A 25,151-nucleotide genomic window follows, 5' to 3' on the forward strand; every position below is an offset into this window, starting at 1 on the left:
CCTCCTTCGACGGTCATTATATCCAGCGAGGGGGAACCCCTGGGGGTCTGTGCGGCCACGGACAGTCTCTAGCCCCAACAATTACAAATCTATCCCTTTGATGACGTCAATAACCCTGGCCTCTGTCTCCTTGCTGGTTAATTAGAGTATCTCTCTCAGGAATCTTTCCACTCAGACCCTGTCAGGTGCACTTTCTTTGATGGATCCAGTACCGCCATGGCCTTTGGGCTGATCCCTGTGGAAGGAAGGCAAGCGTATCATAGTGGGACTGGGTTCATCCATCAGTTTCCATCCTCTGTCTGCCCTTCCACTGCCTTTTGAGAATGGCGTTCAGGAATTGATGAGTTGCAACTCAGAGGCCTTTAATTCCTTAATGCTCAACAGTAATTCGATCAAATCTGATATCAAACCCTAATATGTTTTTCACTTCTCTTATATACATTTTTTTTTTAATGCATGGAAGTGTAAATAAGGAGAAAAGCAATATGACTGGAATGAAAATGGACAACGCAGCGGTGGTCTACACTCTCCACACTGGATTTGGGACCTGTGATCAGAGTCACTCAGGGCAGTGAGGGCACTGTCGGGACACATTGAGGCCCTTCTAGTTTGTCAGCGACTGTGACAGCATAACAGCTTGATTCAGTTGTTTTCTCCTAGACAGGCCTGACATTTCTTCTGTTATGGTAGCAGCCCATAATATTCACATCAGGTCGTCTATGGGATTAATGACATGAATCAAACTAAATAGGAGACAGGAAATGAAGAAGGAAGAGTGTGATGGTCCTTACAGGAAACATTACATATCCATGTCTCAAACAGCAGATGTGTGCTCTGGGAAACCCGGATGATGGATGGGATTTGTTTTGTTTTTGTTTGAAAGTGTCTCTACTGAAAAATGCATTAGTGAAATTAATTGCATTATTGCTTTTCAGCAAACTAAATTATTACAGTGTCTGTATGTTAAATCTTGAAATAAAGAAAGAAATGTATTTTGCAACTGACAAATCGTTTTTAGTCTTGGATCATATGTAATGACAATGACAACAATGCAAAGATATAGATCATAGAAATATTTGTTTCATTTGATATTTAGAAATATTGAATAAAATACTGTATAAATCCTGAGGCAAAGTACAGAAGCCAGTACATAGCATGACAAATGGACTGACTTCATTCAGCAAGGCTTCATTTTTTAAATACATAAAAAATCTGAAAAATTACCTTTGTTGGACTGTAAACAATGTGGTGACCCACTGCTTGATGAAATGACTTGGAGATAAGCAGAAATGTAAACAACTGAGATGCTGAACGTGACTCACATCCAGACCAGGAATCTTTCCACTACATCATTAACGTGCTTCACAAGCATGTTAAGATAACTTAAATGTAATTATTTATTGTATGCATTTGCAATATCATTACATTTTATGTAATTAATATACTAAACTAATTTCAACATACAAACACAAGCTTGTTTACAGCAAAGTCAAATTTTGCTCACAAAACCATTTCAAACTGCTATTGTTACCCTGGAAACAGGAGAAACTCTCTTCCTCCCACATATGTCCTGTAGATGTATTCCTTCACATCTCATGATAATGTATGTGTAGTATGTGAAAGAGTCTTTTCATGAAGTAGTGGTGAAAAAAACCCATCATACCACAGATTCCTCTTTCTAACGGCTTCTGGGAGAGCCAGACAGTTAGAGATACAGACTGCAGTTACCTTAAGCCCAAACTATGCTCCTTTCTCCCTCAGTAACATTTGGGTTTTTTCGGCGGTGCTGTTTGTCCACAAAGCCTGCTTCCCTGAAGCCCCTCTCGATAGCTGGCCTTGTTGACTACAGCGTATGCCAAGCCCATACTGACATCACCAAACCAGTAATACTGTACATCTTACAGTTTTCCCTGTTATCACTCTGCTGGGATGAGAGTGGTAGGTTTAAAAGACTCAGAAGGCAGGGCATTGGAACAGACTCAGACAGGTGTATAGCTGCTCTGTGTACTTGGTCTTGTTAGATATCCTCTAGGGTAGATCCATTGGATTTCTCCTCATTTCTACTTTGGACACCCTGACATACCGTACACACTGGCTGCAGCCCTGCTGCCATTAGTGTGCAGTGCATGAGCCCATCCTTCGGGTGTGCTTCCCTGTCTTACAGGGTCTAAATGCAGAGGCATTGCAGGAACAACCCATCCTATCAGGAAGCTTACAGATACACGCAACCTTGCTAGCACAGAACATGACAGAGAGGAATGGTGGTTATATTTCCAGAGGACGACCCTAGAAACGATTGTGAATGAATCCCATTTGGCTCAATTTAAGTGTTTGTGGTTTCACCCATACAGAGTGTTTCCTCTCTATTACTCACAGTGATTGCATCCCCTAAAAGAGCATTGATCCCATTATAGCACTCACAACATGCTAGCAATGGCAGGTCTTACTGTATTTGTTTTTAGAAAGCACATCTCTCATGTCAACACCGTTGATTCTTCAGCCAAATGATGTTCCTCTGTTTTGGTGTCATCTGACCATGAATCATGTTTGACTTGAATTGTAAACAGAGGAGGGCTCCACGTCTTTTATATCCACAGAGGAAGTCTGTGTCTTTTATATTGGCAGAGAAAGGCCTCTTAATGGCTATTTCCAACAAAAACACTTTTAATCACAGCTCGCCCTCCTAACCCTAAAGACTCAACTTAGTGGCACCTCATAGAAGAAAACTCTGTAATCACCTCAAATTCACACAAAGACATGCACACTGTCTCTCTCGCACACAAACCAACTCACACTTTATCGAACGGAAAGTGAAGCAGGGATATTCCCTCTGCGAACAGGGATATTACCTCTCTTCGATCGATTTTCTATCACTACCAGAAACGGGAGAGTCTCAGTGGAAGTGGTGTGAATTTTGTGACGTATAACGCAAATTGAAATATTTAGTCTGTATCTTAAGATCACTTATTCAAAACATGTCCATCTTGTGACTCATAAACTCATTAGTGTACAACACTCTCACGGCAATCTTATGACAAACTGAATGGGGATTTCGTTGCAAAGTGAAAAATGGTCTTTATCTGTATCCCTCAGGATTCAAGGATTCTCAAATTATCGTTGATCTGTGCAACACTCCCCTGTAGAGCCAGGGCAATGGACAACAGTAAAATAAATCTTCACCCGGGTTAGTCTTGGTAAGATCATTTCATCTGGTGTAAAAAAAAACATCACAGCAATTTAGTCTTTTTCTATAGCAGAAAATCGTTTGGGCTATTCAAGCTCAAATATGTGTAAAATAAAACAGCCCTCCTATGACATCTTATGCTGTGTTGAGAATCAATCACCAAGCCTCAAAAAGACAACACATGCAACACAAGAGGCGTCTGTAATTTCCTCATTGGATTCAAGTGACCTTCTGTTTGTTGGCAAGGTCACAGCAGAAACGGCATCCCTAAACAAGGAAATTAAATATATTGATTTGGTTCCAAGTAGGATATGATTTCTTCGAAGGTGCAGATAACAAAAAAAGGGTAGACAAAGACATGGTATTGTGCTAACAAACACACACAAACACACACTCTCTCACAGACATACGCACGCACAGATTAAACACACACAAATGCAAATAAACAACCACATACCTATTAAGTATTCTCCAAAGTCACACAATGCCCCTTCATATCTCCCTCGTTGATGTCATCACCTCCATGGCTAGCATGCTATTTTGGACTAGTGCTTCAGAATCTCTCTCTTCTGGAAACACTGGCTCCCCGCTGCTGTCAGATATTCAGATAGTGACCATGAAAAAGATGGGAACTTTTTCAGCTCATTGAATGACAGCATTGTTTAGAATGTTTATCAATGGCACCAGGATGGTCAATGGCAGATATGAGGCTGGCATGCAACTACACATACAGACACACATGTTTAAACACTAACTCATTAGCACAAGCATACTGACAGTTGCACAACCAACTCACGTGAACTGTCAAAATGCCCACACTGAGGTCATAAAGGTCAATATTTTTATCAAGACCCATTATAAAAATGCTCATCATTGTGATTCGGTTTAAACCTCTTTATCACATGTGTTTGGCCAGCAAACAGTAACAACCTTGACAATTGAGGTAAATTACCTAGATTATGTAACGAGTATGCAGTATGCATAGCCATTCATTTGCTTTTTTGTGAGTCTTTCGGATTTTGTGAGCATTGCGTGAGGTGTAGAAGGAAAAGATGAACAAAATAGAAAACCAACATTCTCACTACCAAATTCAAAAATAGGCAAATGAGACAGACAGACGTAACACCAGCAGCGGCCAGGCACCAGTAGTCTCTACAGTATGGTGATTGTGCCCCCAACCTGCCAATCCTTGACACTGTGAAATAAAATGTATTGGGGATATTTTCAGGATGTATTGTTACATATAAAACAACTACTATATGATATGGGTCTCTATTTAGTACAGTACATACAGTGCTGTATATTGCACTTTGACATTTTACTGAGCTGATTAATAACGCCCCAAAATGTCTACACAGTGCCCAATATAGCCTGTGGTAGCAGCTAAATGGAGGGTTAAGCTTGTGCCTTGCACAGTAACTGTGGAAGGTACAAATTGTAAGTTGGATGGTAGTAACTTACCATCCGTTTTTGTCTTGCAGTGGAGGTTTCTGAGAGCTCTGTAGCAGTAGCCTATGAGCGTCCGCTGGGTTTCATAACCAAGACAGTGATACCACTTCTTCTTCAACAGTTGAAACTGTTACTAAAAGTGTGTGGAAAGTATGTGGTTGCTACATTTTAACACTTGGCTTCAGTTCAGCTTTTTATTTAGTATTTATGGGCCAACAATATATAAATGGGATGGCGTAGCCTAAGTGAGATCGATTCAACTTTTTGTTGTCTAATTAAATCACATTAATTTAAAAAAGTGATTGATACATTTTGGGAACTGTAAGCCTGTTTAGGCCTACGCCGCCAAATACAGTCATGCAAACTCCTCACCTTTAGGTGAAACTCACCTTTTTGAAACCGAAATGGATAACCCTATATATTCTATAGTTACAAAGCTTTTAGAGCTTAGTTTTTTAAACAGTTGCAGGCGACTAACCGTTTCAGGAAATGAAACCAATTGTGGCCACTTTAATGACTTTCTAGGAATAGTCATTCGGTGCATCTCAGTTATTAAGAGGTTAAAACGAGGGAGGTCAGCGTGCTCTTTGGGTCTGTATGTGCTTTCACTGATAGGCCACTTCCAAGTGGTCTGCTCTCTTGGGCTCCGAAAACCGAAGGCGATTGCTCAGATCCAGAGTAACGGGTCTTCTTAGCTCCGCCTCGAAGATGAGTTGACTATTCATTTTAACGCGGCCAAGCTCATTAAAATGGACGGGTTGTCTTTACGTTCATTGAATAAAACATTTTTGATTGTTATGGTATATTGCTTAACGTCACTGTTTGGAACCATATGTTGATGATAAAGCTACGAACGCGAGAAGTGAACTAAAGTGATTTAAACTTGGCAACAAACGGGGCACTCATGTTGAGTTATACTTTAGCCGGTGAAATATCGGGAAAAATGCAATGCCTTACAGAAGACTAGTTAGCAGAATTGAACATTCGTGTTAAGTTTGCGTTAGGAGTCACACTGGCCACAATTTGCACGGAATCTCTGCTGAGGTAAGACATCACAATGTTTGCCAACTCTTTGTGTACAATCGTCCATGTAAGTAATATTGTGATTGACATTATGGGTTTATGGCAACAGTTTGTAATTTCTGGACTGGGACTCTTGGATATTTTTCAACAGTCTTTGATTAGCGATTTTAGTCGCTGCATCTGTGGCATATGCCTTGTTGTCCCATTTGTTATTCCACCCGGGACACGTCGCCGTTTTGTCATTATTAAAACATCGACTGTACTATTGACTAGATAAACAGTTATGGCCTTTTAGGCAGTGTCATTTGAAAGTGACAGCTGTGTTTGTAGTTTATATTTAGCGATCCACACACTCCTGTAACGTTTGTCTTCAAAAAGTATTCACAAATCTTACCAAAGCGGCTACTGATAAAGGTATATATATTTATATTTTTTAACAGTACATTATTCAGTAATGCAGATTAATGAGTAATGCATCACAATAATATCACCTGACACATGCCTGTTTTCTTGGGTGAGCAGTTTGTATAAAGCTGCTCCGTTTGTTTTGTAAAGTGACCTCCAGCCAGCTGTTTGAAACCACATGTCTGTCATGTTGTGCTCAGGCCAATGTGTTCAGGCCAATTGAAGGACGCCCCCAGGGACCCCATGTCTTTTCCATAACATCCTTGTGTCTCTCTTTATTTTATAACTAGACACTTCCTAAAGGCCTGTACAATGTAGCTTTGCCTAACACTAACTCCACAGCAGTGTTAATTACAGTTGCTATCTCTAAAATGTAGGCCTACATGTCTGTAGTCCTATCCAAGAGGACCAGACTATCTGGATACAGAGAATCTCCCTCATTCAGAGACTTACTGCGGGCCAGCTCTGTTTGAATGGGACAGACCACTTTGAATGCTTCTCACAGCCCATTTCTCTGAGCCTCTGACAGCCTCTTCTCTTGTCTGGTTTGTGAGACAGGCTTTGAGAAAGAGTCCATATTTAGCCAACAGGATGTAGCTTACAAGCTAGGGAGCTCTCAGTTTCTGTGAAGCTTGTTTACCTTGCAACTGAAACTAGTTCACACGCTTTCACCTGCACTGCACTGCAACTTGTAAGACCAGGTGGCTTGAGAGTTTGAATGACCTGAGGACATACATGATATTGTAAATGTAGCCCCTGAATCGAACTTTTTGTAACAAATTACATGGATACAGTATGCACTGTACTTTGGGTGTAGTCCTGCTCGGTTGTGGTTGGATGTCTTCAATTCACACAGGAAGTAGGTATTTTGTGATGCTTCCCCTCCTCAGTGTCATGTGGCCATGTGTAATGGACTGAAAAAGTACAGTAATAAAACATTAAAGTGACCATTCAACATGGGTTTTAGCAGTGCATTGTTGCAGTGCGACGCCTCTTGCTTCTCTGGAATAATTAGGTTGAGCAGGTTATTATTTCCAAAATAGAGCTGACTCCATTTGTGTAAACATGACTCCAATACATTTCTTTGTCATAATGCGATAGAGCTTAAATCGTTTTATAATGTTACTTTGTTATTATAAGAGCTTGTTAGTATAAGAGCTTGAGTAACGTTAAAAAGTAATTACAGACTTGTATTCTCCCCGAGGCAAGTAGGGTAAAGTGCCTTGCCCAAGGACACAATGTAATTTTGCTGGCCGGGAATCGAACTGGCAATCTTCTGATTAATAGCTGACATGAAATACAGCATAAATGACATGCATATGTTAGCTGAACTGGTTACACTTTGTCTAACTTTACAGAGGTGTAGCTGTTTAAAGTGGTGTCCTGTGAAGTGGTCAGTTGCGTGCGAAAGAGTCCAAGGGCCCTTCATCAAATCAGGACAGGGCTACTGAGTAGAATGAATAGAAGAAATCCTTCGACTGCTGTGAAGTGCCTTGTTAACACAAACCACTTCATTCAAATATTCTATGAAACCATCTCGTGTTCTAGTGTGGCCCATTGCCTGCTTTATTGTGAATCAGCTAATTATCCAGACTTGTCCTCAAGCAATTGGTTCAAACCGAACAAAACAAACAACAAATGTGGACACAGTCCCTTTTTAGAAAACACTAGCTATGCCTATTTAACATTAATTGTGGAATTGTGGTGTCATGTGTCCAACAGGGTTGGCATGTGCTTACAGTACATGTTCCACACTCCATTGAACGCCCATCGGCTAATTTTAGAACACAGGCTGAATAAGAGATGAAAGCTTTCATTTCAGTCTGCCACGAGAAATCCTCAATAGACGAGGGCCAAAAGAAAGACTGCTCATTTGAAGATGGTAACTTCCACTTCATGACCCCAGATTGGTTTGGGTGATCTTTAGACAGTTCATCAAGCAGAATTTGGTTGAGAGCTGCACTTGAATGTTGTTTGTTGATGAAAGCCAAACCTCTGGGCACATCAGAATGCCGTGGGGGCATCCCTCTGTTTATAAATCCTTTTTTGAGTTAGGATGAATCATTCAATGGACGAATGTAAAATATAGCATTTAAAGCAGTTGGCTGATGCTGCAAATGTAGGTGTGATAAATGAAATATTTGATTCTGAATCGCTTTATATTCATTTGGGCGGGCAGGGGGGATTTTCCTTCTCACATTCATTATTCTATAGATCTTATACAGATCTTCATGATTAAAGGCTGAATCCATCTTCAGGAATATTGTTACAATCTTATCAAATGACATGGTAGGACATGTGACTGAGTATATCAAATCAACTTAAGTAACTTTTGACAGCACAGTGAATATGTAAACAATTGATAGGGTTTTGCATTTCTCAAATTCACATTTCACATTTCTCCTATATGCGTAGGCAGTGCTGCAGAAGTTACAAAAATGACTGTACTAATACAGTATCTGGTCAACAGGATGAGGGCTCTTGAAAACCAGTTGTGGTAAGACTATAATGACTTATATCAACCTGATGTATGTAGATGTAAAATCCTATTTTAGGGTGATGGGAAGGCTAACGTTAGCTAGCATATATAACCTCAGTGTAGCATTTACGGTTTAGGTACGGAGGGAACATTTGTTTCACCCAGCTGGGTTTGTGTTCTCACCACGGCTTAACAGCACTCATGATATTTCCATCACCACCACCTCATAACCCTACCCAATCCCCTTACATAACTTATAAATATTGTACACAAGTGTACAAAATGCCTGGTCAAGCAGTGCTCCAATCTAGTCACAACCTCGATAACATGTTAGCCTGTGAGACTAAACAGTAGTTTGAGTCTTTGAGGTCTCCATACATATTTCATTTGATGCAGTGCAGGCTTGACTTATTAGTTTTTCTCTTTGTTAGTTTCAATCTTGCTGCAGTATCTGTCTGAATTCCCCATTTTTGGGGGAAGAAACAATGCATTCTTTATAAATTTTCCCCCCAAAATAAACAACATTCATAGATATTTATCCTCACTCAGGGAGGGACCACTGAGGAAAATACCTACAGTCTGTTAAAAGATCTATAAACCGTTCAAGTGCTTCAGGCAGCTTTGTGCCCTGCATCAGGCTGCATTTACACACACACACACACACAAACACACACTCACGAAACACACTCACACACGCTCTCTTACTTCCTGCTGTGATGAGTGGAGTCTTAGACCGACCTATCAACGAAAAGATGAGACATCATGGTTGTGCTGCTCGCCACCTGAAGAGATCGTAAACGATAGATTCTGAATCCTCTGTGGTGAGTGTGAGCAGAGCAGGAAGAATACAGTATTCGGTATAGAACTGACTCGATTAGAGTAGAATGTTGCTGTTTAGAAACATTGGCTTTTATTATCACAGTTACACAAAAGCATTTAAACGGGACATTAAGACGGTGGACATATTTTTTAATCGTCTGACAAATCGTCAAAATTCCACTTTTCGACTAGCTAAACCAAACGGACAATGTGATATTCCAGTCTGTCCGCCTGTTTGAACGTTCCACAAGTTGTCCTGTGATGTGCTCGACAGTTTCAGTTGATTGTCGTGCTCCGCGACACAGGCGCACGTCAACTGCACTCAGTTGTCCACGAAACCCTTCCTAATCTTACAATCATTAACATGCCTCCGTAATCTGGCATGGCCCGGCGTGCGTTGACATGGCAATGCTAAGAATAGGGCAGAATAGAGAGAGGACAGCACCAGTGAACTGGTGGGGTCAGCGAGGGTCCGCGAGTGGGGTCAGCGAGGTCCGGCGCGACGGTCTCAGCGCTAGGACTAGGTCGCTCTCTACCACAGCTGGAACAGCAAGGTCTCCCTGCGGTCGGCCCAGCTGTTGACCCTGAGGATGTCCACACCGGCTAATAGCACAAGATCGTCAAAAGCTTCCTTCGGTAACTGCTGTACTGTGGTTTATCGTTTTGGAGCCCAGGCACAGCATTCATGTCAGGTGCTAGTGTACCAGCAAGAGCCTATCCCAGTCAAGTGGATGTCTGTGGGAAAAAGTCCATAGCAACAGCTTTCCTATGCACATCTTTGTATCGGACCGAACATTAAGATGGTTTGGTGTGCTGACTGTACATTCTAAGATCCAGGTCTTTTAATTGTGTCACACCTCTGACCACTCTCCTCATGTCTCCTCTTGCTCAACATTGCCCGGTTGTTTGGCAGTTCACCTGAGTCAAGGCCCAAGGTGCGGGGCAACCTTACCGTGTGAAGCTGGAAAGAGAAGCACTGTGTCTTGATGTATAATGCATGCTGTTTTCCCACTGCCACTGCAAGCCTGCCAGTTTGTCGGACTGTGGATTTCAGGGAGGAGTGAAGGGTGTTGTTTGTGTGTGTGTGTGTGTCACACAATGTGTGAGTGTGGGTGGGGGACGGGGAATGTATGTGTGTGTATGTATGTGTGGGTGGGGTCAGGAGGGGTGTTTGTGTGTGTGTGTGCCGGCCAGCTGTGGAGCCCACCAGGCATCCAGTTGCATCCCAGACTCCCCTGGTAACTCCATCTGCTGCTGGTGAAGCATACGCACATTTGCTTTTGAATTTGACACCTGTTGGAAGAAATGTGTGTGTGTGTGCCGGTGTGACAGGTGTCATTGCGTCTCTCGTCAGTATCGCTTCCTCAGTCACTAGCACCTCAGTTTCAAACTTGGGCCCTCTTGACTCAAGCATACACCTGATAACGTCATAAACACCACTTTAAACTAAGCTATGCCACTGAAAAGTTAGCATGTCGATGGTGTGGGTGGTTGGAATTTGTACTGAAGGAATACTTCGTAATCAATCGTTGAACACGTAGTGTGGCTGACATTTTCGTCAGCTCAACATATAGTCTGTTGGAATAATGACATGCAATATGAGTAGTGGGATGCCCACATTTCAGGTTCTTCAACATTTAATGAGATATGTGACAAAGAATGCCCTAGGAATGACCTGCAGTGAGAAGTGAGTGTTACTGCATCTAAACCTTGCTCACTGTGGCCTCCACCAGGTTTTTCCAGTAGTATACAGTACATTTGTATTGACCTGCAAGTAGTCCAATAGTAGTCCAATAGCCCAAAGTTAAATGTTTGAACAAGGTGCCCTTGTAAGCTTAAGAGGACAGATGGGGAAAGTGAGTCTGGCTATAATCTCTGTGACTCTGATAACTGTGTTTGCATTGCTAGATATGTTTGCTAAACCTCAAAATCCGTTTTCTTTATCACTTTTCAAGACTATGGTGCCCTTGTCATCCCTTTTTTGATGCAAGGGTTATTGCTGTAAAAGACTTGTTGACGGTTGTTAAAGGTAAAAAAAAAAAAAAATTAGACCGAGAGTTCTTCAGTTGAAAGATTTCCAGTACCCTTTGTGTTGGTTAGGGTGCAAGAACAAAACCATCTCAACCTATTTGGATCTTGTTCTGTCGCTAACATTCAGGGGGCACATTCAGTTCAGAATGACATCCTTTCCAACTTTTCCACAGACACATTTAGTCCTACATAGAAGAGTGTTTACTTAAGACATTTGCGTGCACTTCACACACTGCCTTTTGGCCCGGCCTGTAGAGCAACTGAAGTATTCTTGTTGACACTCACAACTTTGAGTGAGATAAGGGGTTGGCTTGTGTTTGTGTGTCTGTGGAACAACATGCAAATGAATAACAATGTCTGCAAACTAACAGTAGAGTTTGTTTTCACTGAGCTGTCCAGTTGTACAGGTGTTCGGTAAAATTTTGTCACCCTACACAGGGCTGATAGTGACAGTTTTCATAAATTAATGAAATTAGAGTTAATTCAGTAAACCAACAGAAGGATCTCCGGATAGTATAAACAGGCTAGGTTTAGAAAAGCATAACTGTGCTGTAGCATATCTATGGGTGCAATCCTGTAGTTTCCCCTCGGTTAGTAACCAGACTTCCTGGTGTGTGTGTGTCTGTATTTGTGTGTGCTTGCGTAAATGTGTGTGTACATGTGTCCGTAAGCCTGCGCATGTGTGTGTGTGCACTTCTCAGTGTTCTTGTCTTCTCCGTGTGTGTCTGCGTGTGTTTCCTCCCATGGGCTGTGTGTGTGTGCTCTTCCTCCCACGTGGGCGTGTCTGTCACTTGCTTTAATGTGTCATCATCACCCTCTCGCGTAGCCCGTTTCTAGCACCCCTATCACCTCCCTTTAACCTCTAGGGAGTATCTGCATGAAGAACGTCCGAGCACAGGGACTCCGGACAGCCACATCCTCCCTCAGAAGAGCTTCCAGAGACACCCCCCCCTCTACCAAGGCATACAACTACAAGCCACCACCCTGGAGCCGGTCCAGCACCTCATCCCATCCACCCGCCTCCGAAACCCCAAGAGGCGACACACCCTGCGACTCCTCCGCTAGCACAGCTCTGGACTGCGCAACAGTGGCCAATGTAGCGCTCAGCTGCCGGTTGCTGCTGGGAAAAGCGGTGAGCGTGTAACTCGGTCCGCTGGTCTCGTGGGCAGAGCCGAGGAGTACTGTTACACCGGCCTGCCAGCCCTTATGCATGTTTCATCTGTTGCTCTCGGAACAGAAGACCCTTTTGTTTAGCTCTTGCAGCCCTCTCCTCTCCTCTCCAGCCTGAGGGACGGAGCGACTGCTGTTGGAGGGTGAGGACACAGGTCACACCACAGCTGACGAGGACAGAGTTTCAGTGGCCGGGTACAGAGCCAGGCCAGAGCCAGGGCCAAATTCAGGACCAGGATATCTAAAGGATTTGCTGGATTGCTTGTTGTTAGTCAGTACCCCGAAGAGGTGTTCATCTTTGGAGCCAGTTGTGACACACACGCAGGGAGTTCAGGATTTCCAAAGAAGCCTCGGCAATAGGAGGACCAACTTGCCATCTGACTGTCACCCGCTTCAGCAGATTCCACGAACGAGGACTTCCTGTACTCCTGTCGAGACACTCAGCCATTCCAGCAGATCTCGATCAATCTCCCAAACCTCGGTATCACCTCAAGACAGTGTGTGTGTGTGTGTGTGTGTGTGTCGCGTTCAATCTCCAAACTGTGGTGCGGGAAGCCAAGACCGAGCATGACCGAGGCCCTCCGGCCGCCCGCGGTCCAGGTGAGCATCCCTCTCGACGCCCCCGTCTACTCGGACGGCGGCAACCGCGCCGCCTCGGACCATTCCGTCTGGTCCAGCTACTCCACCCCGACGCTGCGGCGGAAGCGCTTCAAAATGCGCCGCATGAGAAACGTGCCGAGCGAGCGGGAGAAGGAGAAAGAGCGGGAGAAAGAGCGGGAAAAGTGTCGGCCGGCGAACGGGCGCCCGGTGAGCCGCTCCCACTCGGCCTCCAAGGAGTACCTGCAGCTGCCCTCCATCGAGATCACGCCGTCCAGCGACGAGGACGCCATATCCTCCTGGTCCAACTGTTCCACGCCCAGCGCCTCGCCACGCCGCAAGCGCTTCCTGCTCCGCAAGTGGCTGAGGGTGCGCGAGAAGAAGGAGCACGGCAGCGAGAGCAGGTTGGTGTGAAGCGAGGCGGGCCCGTTTGTTCTCCGAAAGCTCCCACTGACCCCGACCGGGCCGGTCCTCCACTCCCATCCTCCCTTCTCTCTCCCAATCTCCTTGTTTCCTTCAGCCCTCTACAACTGCCAATTAGCTGCTGTGCTAACTCCAGGAAGCGTGCTAAGAGGAAGCTAACGGTTATTGGTTGGTTGTGGTTTGTCAAAGTTTAGGGGACGTTGTTGTTTTCGTCAGGTCGTGGTACAGTGGTTTTAATGGGATGTTTTATGACTTCCAGGGAGCTGCCTGTCGCTCTTTGTACTATCAGTGTTTGTCGAGCAACCGCAGGAAATGTCTATGTACTGTCGGTTGCAGGTTCACCCACACAGGTTCTTCTAGTCCATAGTTTATCGTTTTTATATATTGTCTATATTCAGCATTGTGTCAGCATAAAAGCCTGTGCGGATACAGCTTCCATCGACACCGTGTTCTGTAGCTGCTCGTTATTCATTAGACAAGGAAGCACATCTCAAAGTAAAAATAATGTATCAGTTCTGTTTGGGCATTTGTCTGCGGGCATTTGCAAAGAATATGTTAGCAGTTCAAAAAGCGGTTTGACACTGTTTGAACACCCATTTATATATCCCACATTACAGCACTGTAATCTCACTCCTGTTAAGCGTGTTCAAATAGATTCGTATCACATTCCTTAAATGTGACCCTTTGTTTTCCATGAGAGAGAAGGGTTAAAGTGTCGTCCCTCCACAGTTTAGTCTTAGTTTACAGTGATCAGTCAACCGAGGCAAGTTTGGACTGGAACAGTCTCAAGTCAGCACTACCTCGCACAATTAGCCAGAGACATGCACAGTCCGCTTCCCTCGCCATCCTGTCCCCCTGGTGCTTCACTGATCATGAGTCAGGACCGGACTCAGTCCTCAACTGGGTCTCTTTTCCAGGAAACATTTCAGGCCCCTAGTCTACAGCCCATAACTTTGACCTTGGGTTCTTTCTGGTCAGGATTCAGGGCCGGGGAAAGCCCTCTGGCTTCGAACATCACTTCCTGGTTCTAGTGGGGGCAAAGTCCAGTTGGAAGGCACCAAGTGGCAGATGGTAGACAACATTCGGATGGTAACTCCATGTTATGGAAGGTCTCTCCGAACCGAAGACGTGTTCTCCTCAGAGACATGCATGCAATACACGGCCTCTTTCGCTGTGAAATGCTGGTCTGTTATCCCCCTCAGCCAGGCCCATCTCCAGTATATCTACCCTTAATGCGGGACATTCCTGCAGTCACATATGATATATCAGCTGTTCAATGGGTTCGTGTTTAGTTGACACGGTGCAAAATAGATCCCTTCGTGGTCTGTTTTGATGTTGACAGGATGGATGAAAAGATCAGAAGACCCCATGCCAGTGGGGAGTGCGTTACATAACCCACACATCCAATGTTAATCACTCTGTCAATAATTGATAAAGAAAAAGCTATTTGCATTATCCAGTATTGCATAGTGGGTACACAGAAATAATAACAAGATATAATTTGACCTAGCCAGTCTTGTTGCCTGTGTAGAGGTCACGACCCTGCATCATGATCTACTATTCTGTAGAACAGATCGTTTATTGACTTCAAATCCATTCGTCCAACTGGGACAAAATGACAGCAGTTCAATACTGTGTCATTACGCTACATGCCACTTATATTTGATGCCTGTTTGCTTGTTTGACACTTGAATTATTTCTAAGATGTATTATTTAATGAGAAGCCGTGGAATGTACATTCAAATCTTCGATTTGGATCCATCTCAGTCAATATATTATAGCAACGTGCTCAGAACTTCAAATAACCTATTGGACTGCAATGATTTTAGACATTAAACTGGCTTTGGAAAAACTAAACGCTTTCCATAGAAGTCTTGCTTCCAGGTGACTTTATTTTGAGTGGCCATAGCAAGTATTTATAAAACAGCAGGGCTCATAGTCAGTGAGTATTCTATAGCTCTTGAAAGCAATGAAAACCCCTGTCCTCGTTCTTGGGTTACATCCTTGTTAGCATCTTGTAAATCAGTTGCAGTGGTTGTTATATCATTTTATCGTGTTCATTCCGTCTCAAAGCCAATGTTTGTGCTGTTTCAGTAGAATGTGGGTGATAGGGCATGAACAGTCAGCTGTGAGGAAAACGTACGACATCAAGAACAAATTGTGGGAACTTCTTTTTTTCCCACCTGCCAAAACTTTGGCAGCTCCAGGCTTTAGTTGAAGCCAGCTGTATTTGGTTAGTTAATATATAAACAAGCCATAGCATTAATAGTTAAACTCTGAGTGTGTTGTGTCTATGGCCACCTTTGGACATTTTGGAAACTGTTAAGTGGATTTATCACGGAACAACTGTCAAGCATGCTGTGAGTACCATAGCTATCTTTACCCTAGCCGTTTGGTAAAGAATACTGGATATTTATTTGCCACAGTATGTGCATCTGAACATTGTTTAGAGGCGATGGGCTATAGTAATATAGGACAGTAGTTTTATTACTCAAAAGTCTGCCTAAAATCTGCCTAAATTCAAAAGGATGCAGGTAGTTAATATTTGTCTGAATATTCTGTGTATGAGTGGCAAATCAATGCAAACGTCCTTGATAATCTTTAGTTGTAATCAAGCGTTCTGCAGTTTGTTGAGAAATGAGAGTGAGAAGTGAAAATAAAAAAGTTTTTGAAAAGAACGTTGCCTAGTTGAGAAAGATTGAGGCCAGATGTTTTCCTTCGAGAAGAGTCTTATAACTAGACTGATCCCATGGGACAATGTTGATTTTTGCTGTCTGATCTCCAGCCATATCCTATTGGACACTTGAGCTCTATAAGAGGGAAGCCAAGTACTGGGCTGTTTTACCAGTTCAGAAGAGGATCTTGAAGGTTGCAAGCAAAGACCATAAGTTCCGGTAGAGTGACAACATCCCTGTACTCACTCTTATCTTCTGTGTGTTTGTCATTTTCCAAAGGGATACTGATATATATTTTATTTATTTTTCGGCCCATGTCAGAGAGGGTAGATTATGTATGAGATAAGTGTGTGTGTGTGTCTGAGATAAGTGTGTGTGTGTCTGCTCTAGGTACCTAAACCTGGAATCGGGACAGAATTAGTGTAGTGTGGTGGATAAGAGCACAACTATTTGGGGGAATCAAGAGAGTACTTCATCTTTCAGCAGGTGGCTCTGTCTAGTCCACACTTTTAGATTCTGAAATGGGTTTTGTGAAACATTGGAGTCAGAAAAAAAAGCCATTGTGTCAGAATGGAAAGTGTTGCTAATTCAGTCAAATAGATTCAAATGTTGTCTGGTGATGAACGCCATCCAGACATTGTTGTGACCAACACAGGAATGATTGAATGAATTTGAAATGAAATTGAATGAGGACATAAATCATCGTTTGGTCCTTGGACACTATGGTGTACAGCGATTGATAAACCGAGGAGCGGATGTCGGAAGTTGACAAATGCATTCACTTACATTTTCACACATCCTCGTATAATGGGAACGGCTATTGCCGGTGAATCAACTCCACCCGGTCGGATCAGAGAGAACAGGACACATGGTCCCCCCTGGTCCATTAACATCCTCCATTTTGTGTAGATTTCCCCCTCCCCTCCCCCGAGATTGTGCTGTAATACAGTGCATGTCTGTAAGTCGAGAGTGTCTTGTTACACCCTCCAGCCTATTAGCTCCAGAACCCATATTGCATCAATAGTGCATGAGTGAGGAACAAGGCTGGGGTATTATGTCTTGAAAAAGGTATGCACTTTCGCTATGTGATGTGTGTGTTTACTGCCCACACTGAGTTGTAACGTGTAAACGCACAGAAAAAAAAGGTGTAAACTCCCACCTAAAGTGCAGTATATGGCAGCAGTATATGGCAGCTTGTAAATGAGGACGTCTTTGTCTTCCTCCCAAAACCTGGCAATGGCTCTCAAACTTATAAGGCATGGCTTCCAGAAGAAAGAAAAACGTGTGGCAATATGGTTAACTGTGTGCGTGGCATCGTCTTCCTTCTGCTGTATTGTTAGACTGCTGGACTGGGTCCACCTGGACTAGAAGAAACCCTTTTAGAACCGAATATGGATGTGATCTCCTATACGTACTGTATGTATCAGCACTTTAAAATCATGGTTTCAAGATATTGTCGGAGTTCATCTTTGGGAGTTTCATTTCAGATCATTTTCTACACCTGTGTATCCAGCCCACTGATTTCTTTCGGACTTCCAACTGGGAATGTGATTAGAGTGTGTGTGAAAATGACTGGAGTACTGGCATGGTGTTAAGACCCCCTCGATGCCTCAGTATAGTGCATCGTTTGTCTGGAACCTTTTCCCAGAATGCATCTTCAAAATAAAGCTCAAATGATATTGGCTGTGTTGGCAATGCTCTAAAAATATATTTCGAGGCACAAACAAAACAGAATATCTCTTTGAGATCTCCCACAGTGCAAACCAAGCTCCAAGCAGCCTGTGATTAGGACCCATGTGAACCTCTGTGATATTTCCATGGTTACCATGATCCTTTCTCAGTCATCAAATAAACAATGGAACATGTCTAATTGTAGAGTGTGAACAGATCAAAGGGTCAGTGTAGAACTTCCCCGTTTTGAAACTCCTTCAAAAGCCGTGATTCCACCGAGCAGCTCCCCTCCGGTGTCACACACTGCCCCCTAGTGACGGAACGGGAATGAACCTTCTTCGGGTTCCACCGTCTCCCAAAAAACGAATACATCGGTGGCGGTTCGTTCCAAGTAACTGCACCTGACAGGATCCACAACCCAAGGCACCGTGTTGTTTAGGGTGTGAGGGTGTGTTGTTTGACAGCTGCCTCTCTCTCTCTGTCGCTTCTCCAGCAGCCAGCAGAGCAGCCAGCAGAGCAGCCATGAAGACGACTCCACTCGCTTCCTGACCCCCCTCATCCGAGAGGAGAGGTAAGTGTGTGTGTCCTGTGTGTGTGTGTGTGTTCTGTGTGTGTGTTCTGTGTGTGTGTGTGTGCGAGCATGGGTGTACAAATCCATGTTCTCTGTTCCGGACAGTCACGTTCTGTCCGCTTATATGTTTTGACGATGTGTTTTATGGGGTATCTGATATCAGTTAAAACCGTTGAAAGAAAAAAAAAGATGTCCGTCTCTCGAAAAAAAGAGCTTTGTATGGATGTTACATAGCTGCCCTGGCTGTCTGTTGCACAGCTGCATTTTCATCACTAGAGGGCAGGATGTGCTCATATGGGCACCCAAGCTGAAGTGATGCTCATTATTTTGCATCCCTTTTGTGCACTCGATAATGACTTGCATAATGACTGACCACTGTTACCTTAACAGCACTGCAGCTATGTGGTAGAGGTTATGTCAACGTCAAACTGGCAGTAAAATCATGATTAAAGTCCTTCAACGGGCTGTAAAATCATTCAATCCTTATGAATAGTAGACAGCGTAGTACGTTCTATTGTTATACATCCAAGGAAGGTAAGGAACTTCCATATCTTCCAGAACCTGCTTTCTGCATATGCGGTTAGTCACAGCTTTGAGGAGGCCATTTGCATTTAGATGAGAACTTGCCTTCAAGTGTTAGCAACCAAATGTTGCTCGAAAAACACTGCACTGTCTCCTGGACCTCTCCAGCTCCCCATGGCTCAGTGCGAGGGGGCAGCATACTGCTGGCTGCTGGCAGTAGCTCTGCATTACCTCTTGTCAGCGGTGAGGATATACTGCAGTGTTGTCAGGGCAGGGGCCAGGGAGTAGGGCAGGCCAGGGGTGTAAATCACATAGCCTGGGCGGTGAGAGAGCAGCGAGCAGAGCAGAGCGACACCGAAAGGCCCATGCATACCTCATCCCCGAGACACTACCGACAGAGGCAAACTCAATTACCCATCTCTCACTCTGTCTGGGGCGGGGGGGGGGGGGTGGGGGACTGCGGTGCTGTTTCAGGCACCTGGCTGTAGGCGTCTCGTATTTGCCTGAAATATTTGCCTTTAGCGGGTTTTACGGATTGGGTGTAATTGAGCATGGCTTTACTGCCTTGTCGTAGACATTGTCGCAAATGAAGGAGGACAGTCGTTTGGAGGAATTGTCTGTCGTTGGAAAGGGACGCAAAAGGGATGTTCACTGAAGAGTCAGCATTTTAGCTCCCGCAGATTACCCTCTTCCACTTGTTTATCTCTTTCTTTCTTTCGCTTTCTTTCTCTCTCTTTCCATCCACCTCTATTCCTCTCCCCAGTGTTCATTATTGTAACCTGCTACCACACCCACCCACCCTCTGTCCCTCTCCCTGCACTCTCTCTCCCTCTCCGACCACCCCCGCCAATTCACTTCTCTCGCGCTCCATCTCTTTCTCTCCCTTCTCTCGGTCTCTCCTTGAATAGGAGCTTTACCTTTAACCATATGGGAAGTCTAGTGCATGGTCTGCTCCTCCTCCTGGCTCTGTGCGTGATAGCTCGTGTGGGGCGACTGCAGGGGGAACATTCTGCACCCATCTTTAGAGGGCACGGAATGTCATGTCTCCTCTGCAGGTAACCCGCAAGTCGGTATTCTTCCTTTGCCGTTTGTGCCGTCTGTCTGCTCTGCCTGTCTGCAGCTTGCTCGCGGTGTTAGGGTAGCATAGGCTAGGCTAGCAGTGGAGGATGCAGCACAGCCTATAGAGGTCTGGTAGTGTTGGGAAAAGGAGAGGGTCGGCATGGCACATTCGGTGCCACGCGTTGTGGGCTCGGTATGCCTCGTAAGATGGGAAGTATACGAGTCTGGAATGTGCTGTCAGCCTTTCGCTCGGAAACCGTGCGGTCGATGATATTTGCATGTTGATTTGTTTTGTTGATTGGCTAATGAGGTAATCAAGGATGCATCATTTAAACTGTTTCTGTCCCCTATATTTGAAATATATATAACTAAAGCAATGTTTTCCTCAAACCACATACACTTGCACTGAAGCTGGCGAAAAAAAAATATATTTCGTCGAGACATTGATTGATGCCGAGACCATATCAAACCCAAACGATCGAACTGAATGGACATTGATCACGGTGTGGATGGAACGGTGCACGACTCTTTCACATGGACTGACTGTTCTTTCCTTCTTCTTCTCCTTCTTCTTCCTTCGAGGTCTGACAGTGCAGTGGACAGGATCAGGTAAGTGACCCGCCCGCCCCCGCCATCAAAACCTCACACCCTGCGCCCGCTGGCCCCGCGGGGAGGAGGGCTCCCCCGTTTGTCACACTACCGTCCCCGCCCCCCCCCCCCGCCGGCATGTGACACACATCCGCGGCTTTTTGTCTCCCTCCGCCCGAAAGGCGTCTGAATGGCGTTGGGGAAAGCCTGCAGCAGAGAATACAGTTTGCAAAGCCACGGGAATGCTATTGTTTGCTTTTTACTGGACAAACCACTGGCCTGACAATGGCCCCCAAACAGCGCTTTGTCAGGGGGGACAGTCGGGTTCTGGGGTCGCGAGGGGTTATCTGAGAGCCGCTCTCGTTAGGGTGGCGTGAACTGGTGGGCTGCCCCGGAATTGGATCGGTTCTCCCGGGTGGGTTCAAGCAGGCTTGTCTCTGGAGAGAGGAGGGGAGAGAGAGACAGAAAGAGAGAGAGAGAAAGAGAGAGGGGTGTGGGAAAAGAAAGCGTCCGTACTCAACGCGGTCTGAAGAGGTGAGTCACAGCTCGGTGTTGCCTCAGTGGTGGACGAGAAGAGGCACGGCAATTCAGCAATTCATGTTGCGCATTGTTGTGTGATGTGATACACGCTGTGAAGTATTGCACGATGTCAATGGGTCAATGGCATCTTATTGTGGGGGAAGATGGAAAAATGTATTTTGACTGTTTGTTGTTTGCTGAAAGTTGCTCATTCTTAGCTATGATTATGCTATGATTCATTGCTGGATGTCTGTCTGACAGACGGTCATGGAGACAGGTCAAAAGACAGACGGACATGTGGATAGACAGTTAGACCAGTGACCACCACCACATGGTCTACAGCGGGTCTACCCTGGCCAATCAGCAGCGACGCATCCAGAATCAGAACAGCCTGCTCGGTGACCCAGTAGTACATCACAGGCACGGGGATGAACAAGGAGGACTTTGAACGCTGCTTTCTTTCCAGCTCAGGTGTACCCTACTGTCAAACCTGGCAACTCGGCTAAATATCATGCCTCTCTTTTTGTTTCTGCTTTACTCTCGGAAAAGGGAGTCAGGTGGCTGAGCGTTTAGGGAATCGGGCTAGTAAAACTGAAGGTTGCCAGTTCGATTCCCGGCCGAGCCAAATGACGTTGTGTCCTTGGGCAAGGGGGAATGCCCCTGTACTTACTGTAAGTCGCTCTGGATAAGAGCGTCTGCTAAATGACTAAATGTTAAATGTAAAAGGCACCGACGTGTACCCCTCTGTGGAGCACAACACATCTTGATTTGTGGAATAGAGAAACGTAGTGGCATGGCGGCCACGGAATCAGCCACTAAATCTATTCACACGAGCCAGACGTCTATCTGAAATTAGGGACTACATACTCCAGACACAATGCACTGGACACTGTGCCTAGCGAGCTGTCCATTTAACTGTCGGGCTGTTTCCAGTGGTCATCAGTCTGAAACCTTGTTTATTGATGCTCTGCCGGGGTTCTTGTCACGGTTAAGGATGAGGATTGAGGGCCTCTCCATGAATGTTCTAGACCTTGAGGCTAGAATCCTTTCAGGTGTGGATCTTTTCACTGCACTTTGTGTGTGTGTGCGTGTGTGTGTCTGCGTGTGCGTGTGTCAGATATATTCCTGTCCTGGATAGCAAGCGTGACAGTAGTCCCAGTTGAAAGTACAGACCACCACACACTTGAAACTACAACATGTATCCATCTTGCATCCTGTAGACCACCCAGTATTTTTAGACCTGGACTAAGTCTTAGTGGTGTAAAGTTAGTCTTTGGTGCTCAGCGGGAATTGCACGGTGATGCCTAAGTGGTCATGAGTCATACTCCAGAACCCAGGATCAATACCAACTTGGTATATAGGCATTGGTTAATAATTCATACGAGAAGCCATTTGGCAGGGGGTTGGGTGTGCCTCTGAAATCTCTGCCATTCGCATGATAAAAAACCTACTGATGTTACTGTTTCTGGCTTGGTACTCAACCTACACAGAAATGTACCATCTTTGTATTCTTTTCTAAGCCTCCATCTTGTTTGTGTTGCCTCTCTGGCACCGCACAATGTTAGCTTCTAGTGTCTGATGTAGCTTTTGTGGCCATACAAATGAAAGTCATTGTGATTACACCAAAGAGACCTTAGCTAGTTTACCTTTCTTTATTTTCCCCTTCCGTGTTAACCTGAACCGTCCATGTTATATCACTATTCTTTATCAGTTGCAGAAATAGCTCTGTAGTCCTTGGATAAAAGGCAAGAAAAGATCCATTCCGTTTTTTTTTTTTTTTTTTTACCTCTGAGGAGTCCATTTCTTACGACCAGGCAGCAACCACATTGCTCTCTGCTTTTCAATCACTAAGCCATCGATTCTTTCTTGTGGGGTGAGACATTACACTCCCACAGTTTGTGGAAAAGTCAGCAAAACCTGACCTTCCTCAAAACATTATTCAATAGCCCTGGAGTAAATGATCCTGTGAAATGAATAAATGATATGCGGAAAGTGGTCGAAGAGTTCCGCTCTGTAGTCCGTGTTCTGCACTGCAGACGGGGGTGCTTATTTAGGTCAACCCTTTGACCTCCCCAACCCCAACACCCCCCCCCCACCCCAACACCACCCTCCCACACCACCCCAACACCACCTCCCAAGATGGCTTAAAGTAGTGTACTAGAATACTTTTCCTCCATTTCATTTCATTCCATCTCTCTTTCTCTCAAACAAAATTGCGTCTCCATCTCTCCCAATCTCTCTCTCTCCATTCCTGTGCATTCTGTGTCAAACGAAGCATTTTGTGACTGAGTGGCTGGGGAAACGCTATCGCGGGGGACGGTAATGATTTGGTTTTGTTGTCGTCGGAGGAGGATGATGTAAGGCTGCAACAGAAAAGCGGGTCAGGGACAGTCCAGGGCAGCTCTGCCTGTAGGAGCTACTGGGAGGGGGGGGTTCATGACGCAGCTGCTCCCACACACACACACACACACACACCCTCCCCCTCTCCACACACACCCACACTCTCAACCCCTCCTCCTCCGCCCTGTGTGCGTGTGTACACCACCAAGAGGGAGAACTGCTGACGCTCCTGTTCACAAAGACTCAGCCAGGCTCCGGTCCAAGGCAGTCGCCCGCTGCCATTGTAGCGCCATCCTCCCAGCTCTCCCAGCGCAGAGGCACGCTGAAAAAAGGAGGCGGAGAGAAGGAGCAGGGGTGGTGTGGGGAGAGGGAGGAGGGTGAAAGAGGGAGAGAGAGAGACAGAGAGAGAGAGAGACAGAGAGAGAGACAGAGAGAGAAAGAGAGAGAGACACGCGCGATTGAGTAGCGGGTAGACGACCGGCCGCGTCAGGCAAGCCCATCTCAGAGTCTGCCCAAGACCTTCCCACACACACACACACCACGGCCAGGCAGCCAATCGGAGCGCTCGCATCCCTGACCCGTCCTCCGACGTACGACTGCTCCCACAAAGAGGAGGGAGGCAGATGTAGGGAGAGGCAGCACACGGAGCTCTTGCCAACTTCACAGCATCCTTAGAGCAGGGCTTCAGACAGGAAGTACAGGGAGGAAACGATTGCCGTTTTCCCGTCGACCTCGTGGATTTCCATGCGCTGAAAGCCAGGCTGCAAAGACTGTCTCATATTGGCACTTGGAGGATTCATGACACATTTGTGGATGAAAGGGAATTTGATTCTGGTCTCTCGGTCTCAAAGGCAGTGCAACTTTTTGGCGCGGCGGTAGGTTTTCTTTTTGAGGATTTAGCGTGACACAAAAATTCTTCGGGGGGGTGGGGGGGGGGGAAAATCCGCCCGTCATTCGATTTCAAACGGCGCCGGACGCGACGGCGGAGCTGTCTATGTTGAAACTTGGTTTCGTCGTCGCCTGAGTCAGAGGGTGGGGGATGAGGCGCGCGTGAAGGGGACGATGACGAGGCCATAGCGGGCCAGCGGCGTGTCACCCTCGGCGGGGGGGAGAAGAAGCACCTCGTGGGCGCTGGAGACGGAGAGAGGCCATGAGAGCAGGGACCGGGGACAGGATGGTGTCTGCCTGTTCGCCATGCACAAACACAAGGTCAGGTCATCTCTTTTCTATGCACATGTATGTCCAGTATCTCCCGCCCTGTCTGTTGGAACGGCCGCCCGTGTCGCTTTGGATCCGCTCATCGAGCCGTGCCGACTTGCAGGGCGAGCAGCCGATTGGCGTCTTTCGAAACGACGTCATACTTGCGTCGGGTCAAGGCACAAGGCTGATCCTTGATGCTCACTGCTGAACTCCTTGCCCCTCCCCCCCCCCCCCCCTTGCTTTGTCCCACCCTCTGTATCACTTTGTTTGGAAAGTGGAAACGACTGCTGTGCTTGCAAAATGCTTGTGGCTGCCAATAACATTGACCTTTCCAGACTCCCCAAGATAAAAAATACAAAAAACATTTGGTGGTTCGCTATTCAATTAGGGCCCAGGACATCCGTTGTCGCCACACGACCACCTTAA

General features: G+C 45.5%; 1 protein-coding gene across 1 annotated transcript in view; it reads left to right on the forward strand.

The window, feature by feature from the left end:
* Positions 1–5,290: 5,290 nt before the first annotated feature.
* The window catches only part of gramd1bb (GRAM domain containing 1Bb), a 69,026-nt gene continuing 49,165 nt past the window's right edge, over positions 5,291–25,151 (forward strand). Inside the window, exons 1-4 of the mRNA XM_047035466.1 lie at positions 5,291–5,677; positions 12,257–13,561; positions 18,420–18,497; positions 20,661–20,687. Of these exons, the coding sequence (XP_046891422.1) occupies positions 13,128–13,561; positions 18,420–18,497; positions 20,661–20,687 (539 nt within the window). The 5' untranslated portion in view covers positions 5,291–5,677; positions 12,257–13,127. The remainder of the gene's footprint in view (positions 5,678–12,256; positions 13,562–18,419; positions 18,498–20,660; positions 20,688–25,151) is intronic.

The sequence above is a fragment of the Hypomesus transpacificus genome, chromosome 15, assembly GCF_021917145.1.
Source record: "Hypomesus transpacificus isolate Combined female chromosome 15, fHypTra1, whole genome shotgun sequence".
Lineage (NCBI taxonomy): Eukaryota > Metazoa > Chordata > Actinopteri > Osmeriformes > Osmeridae > Hypomesus > Hypomesus transpacificus.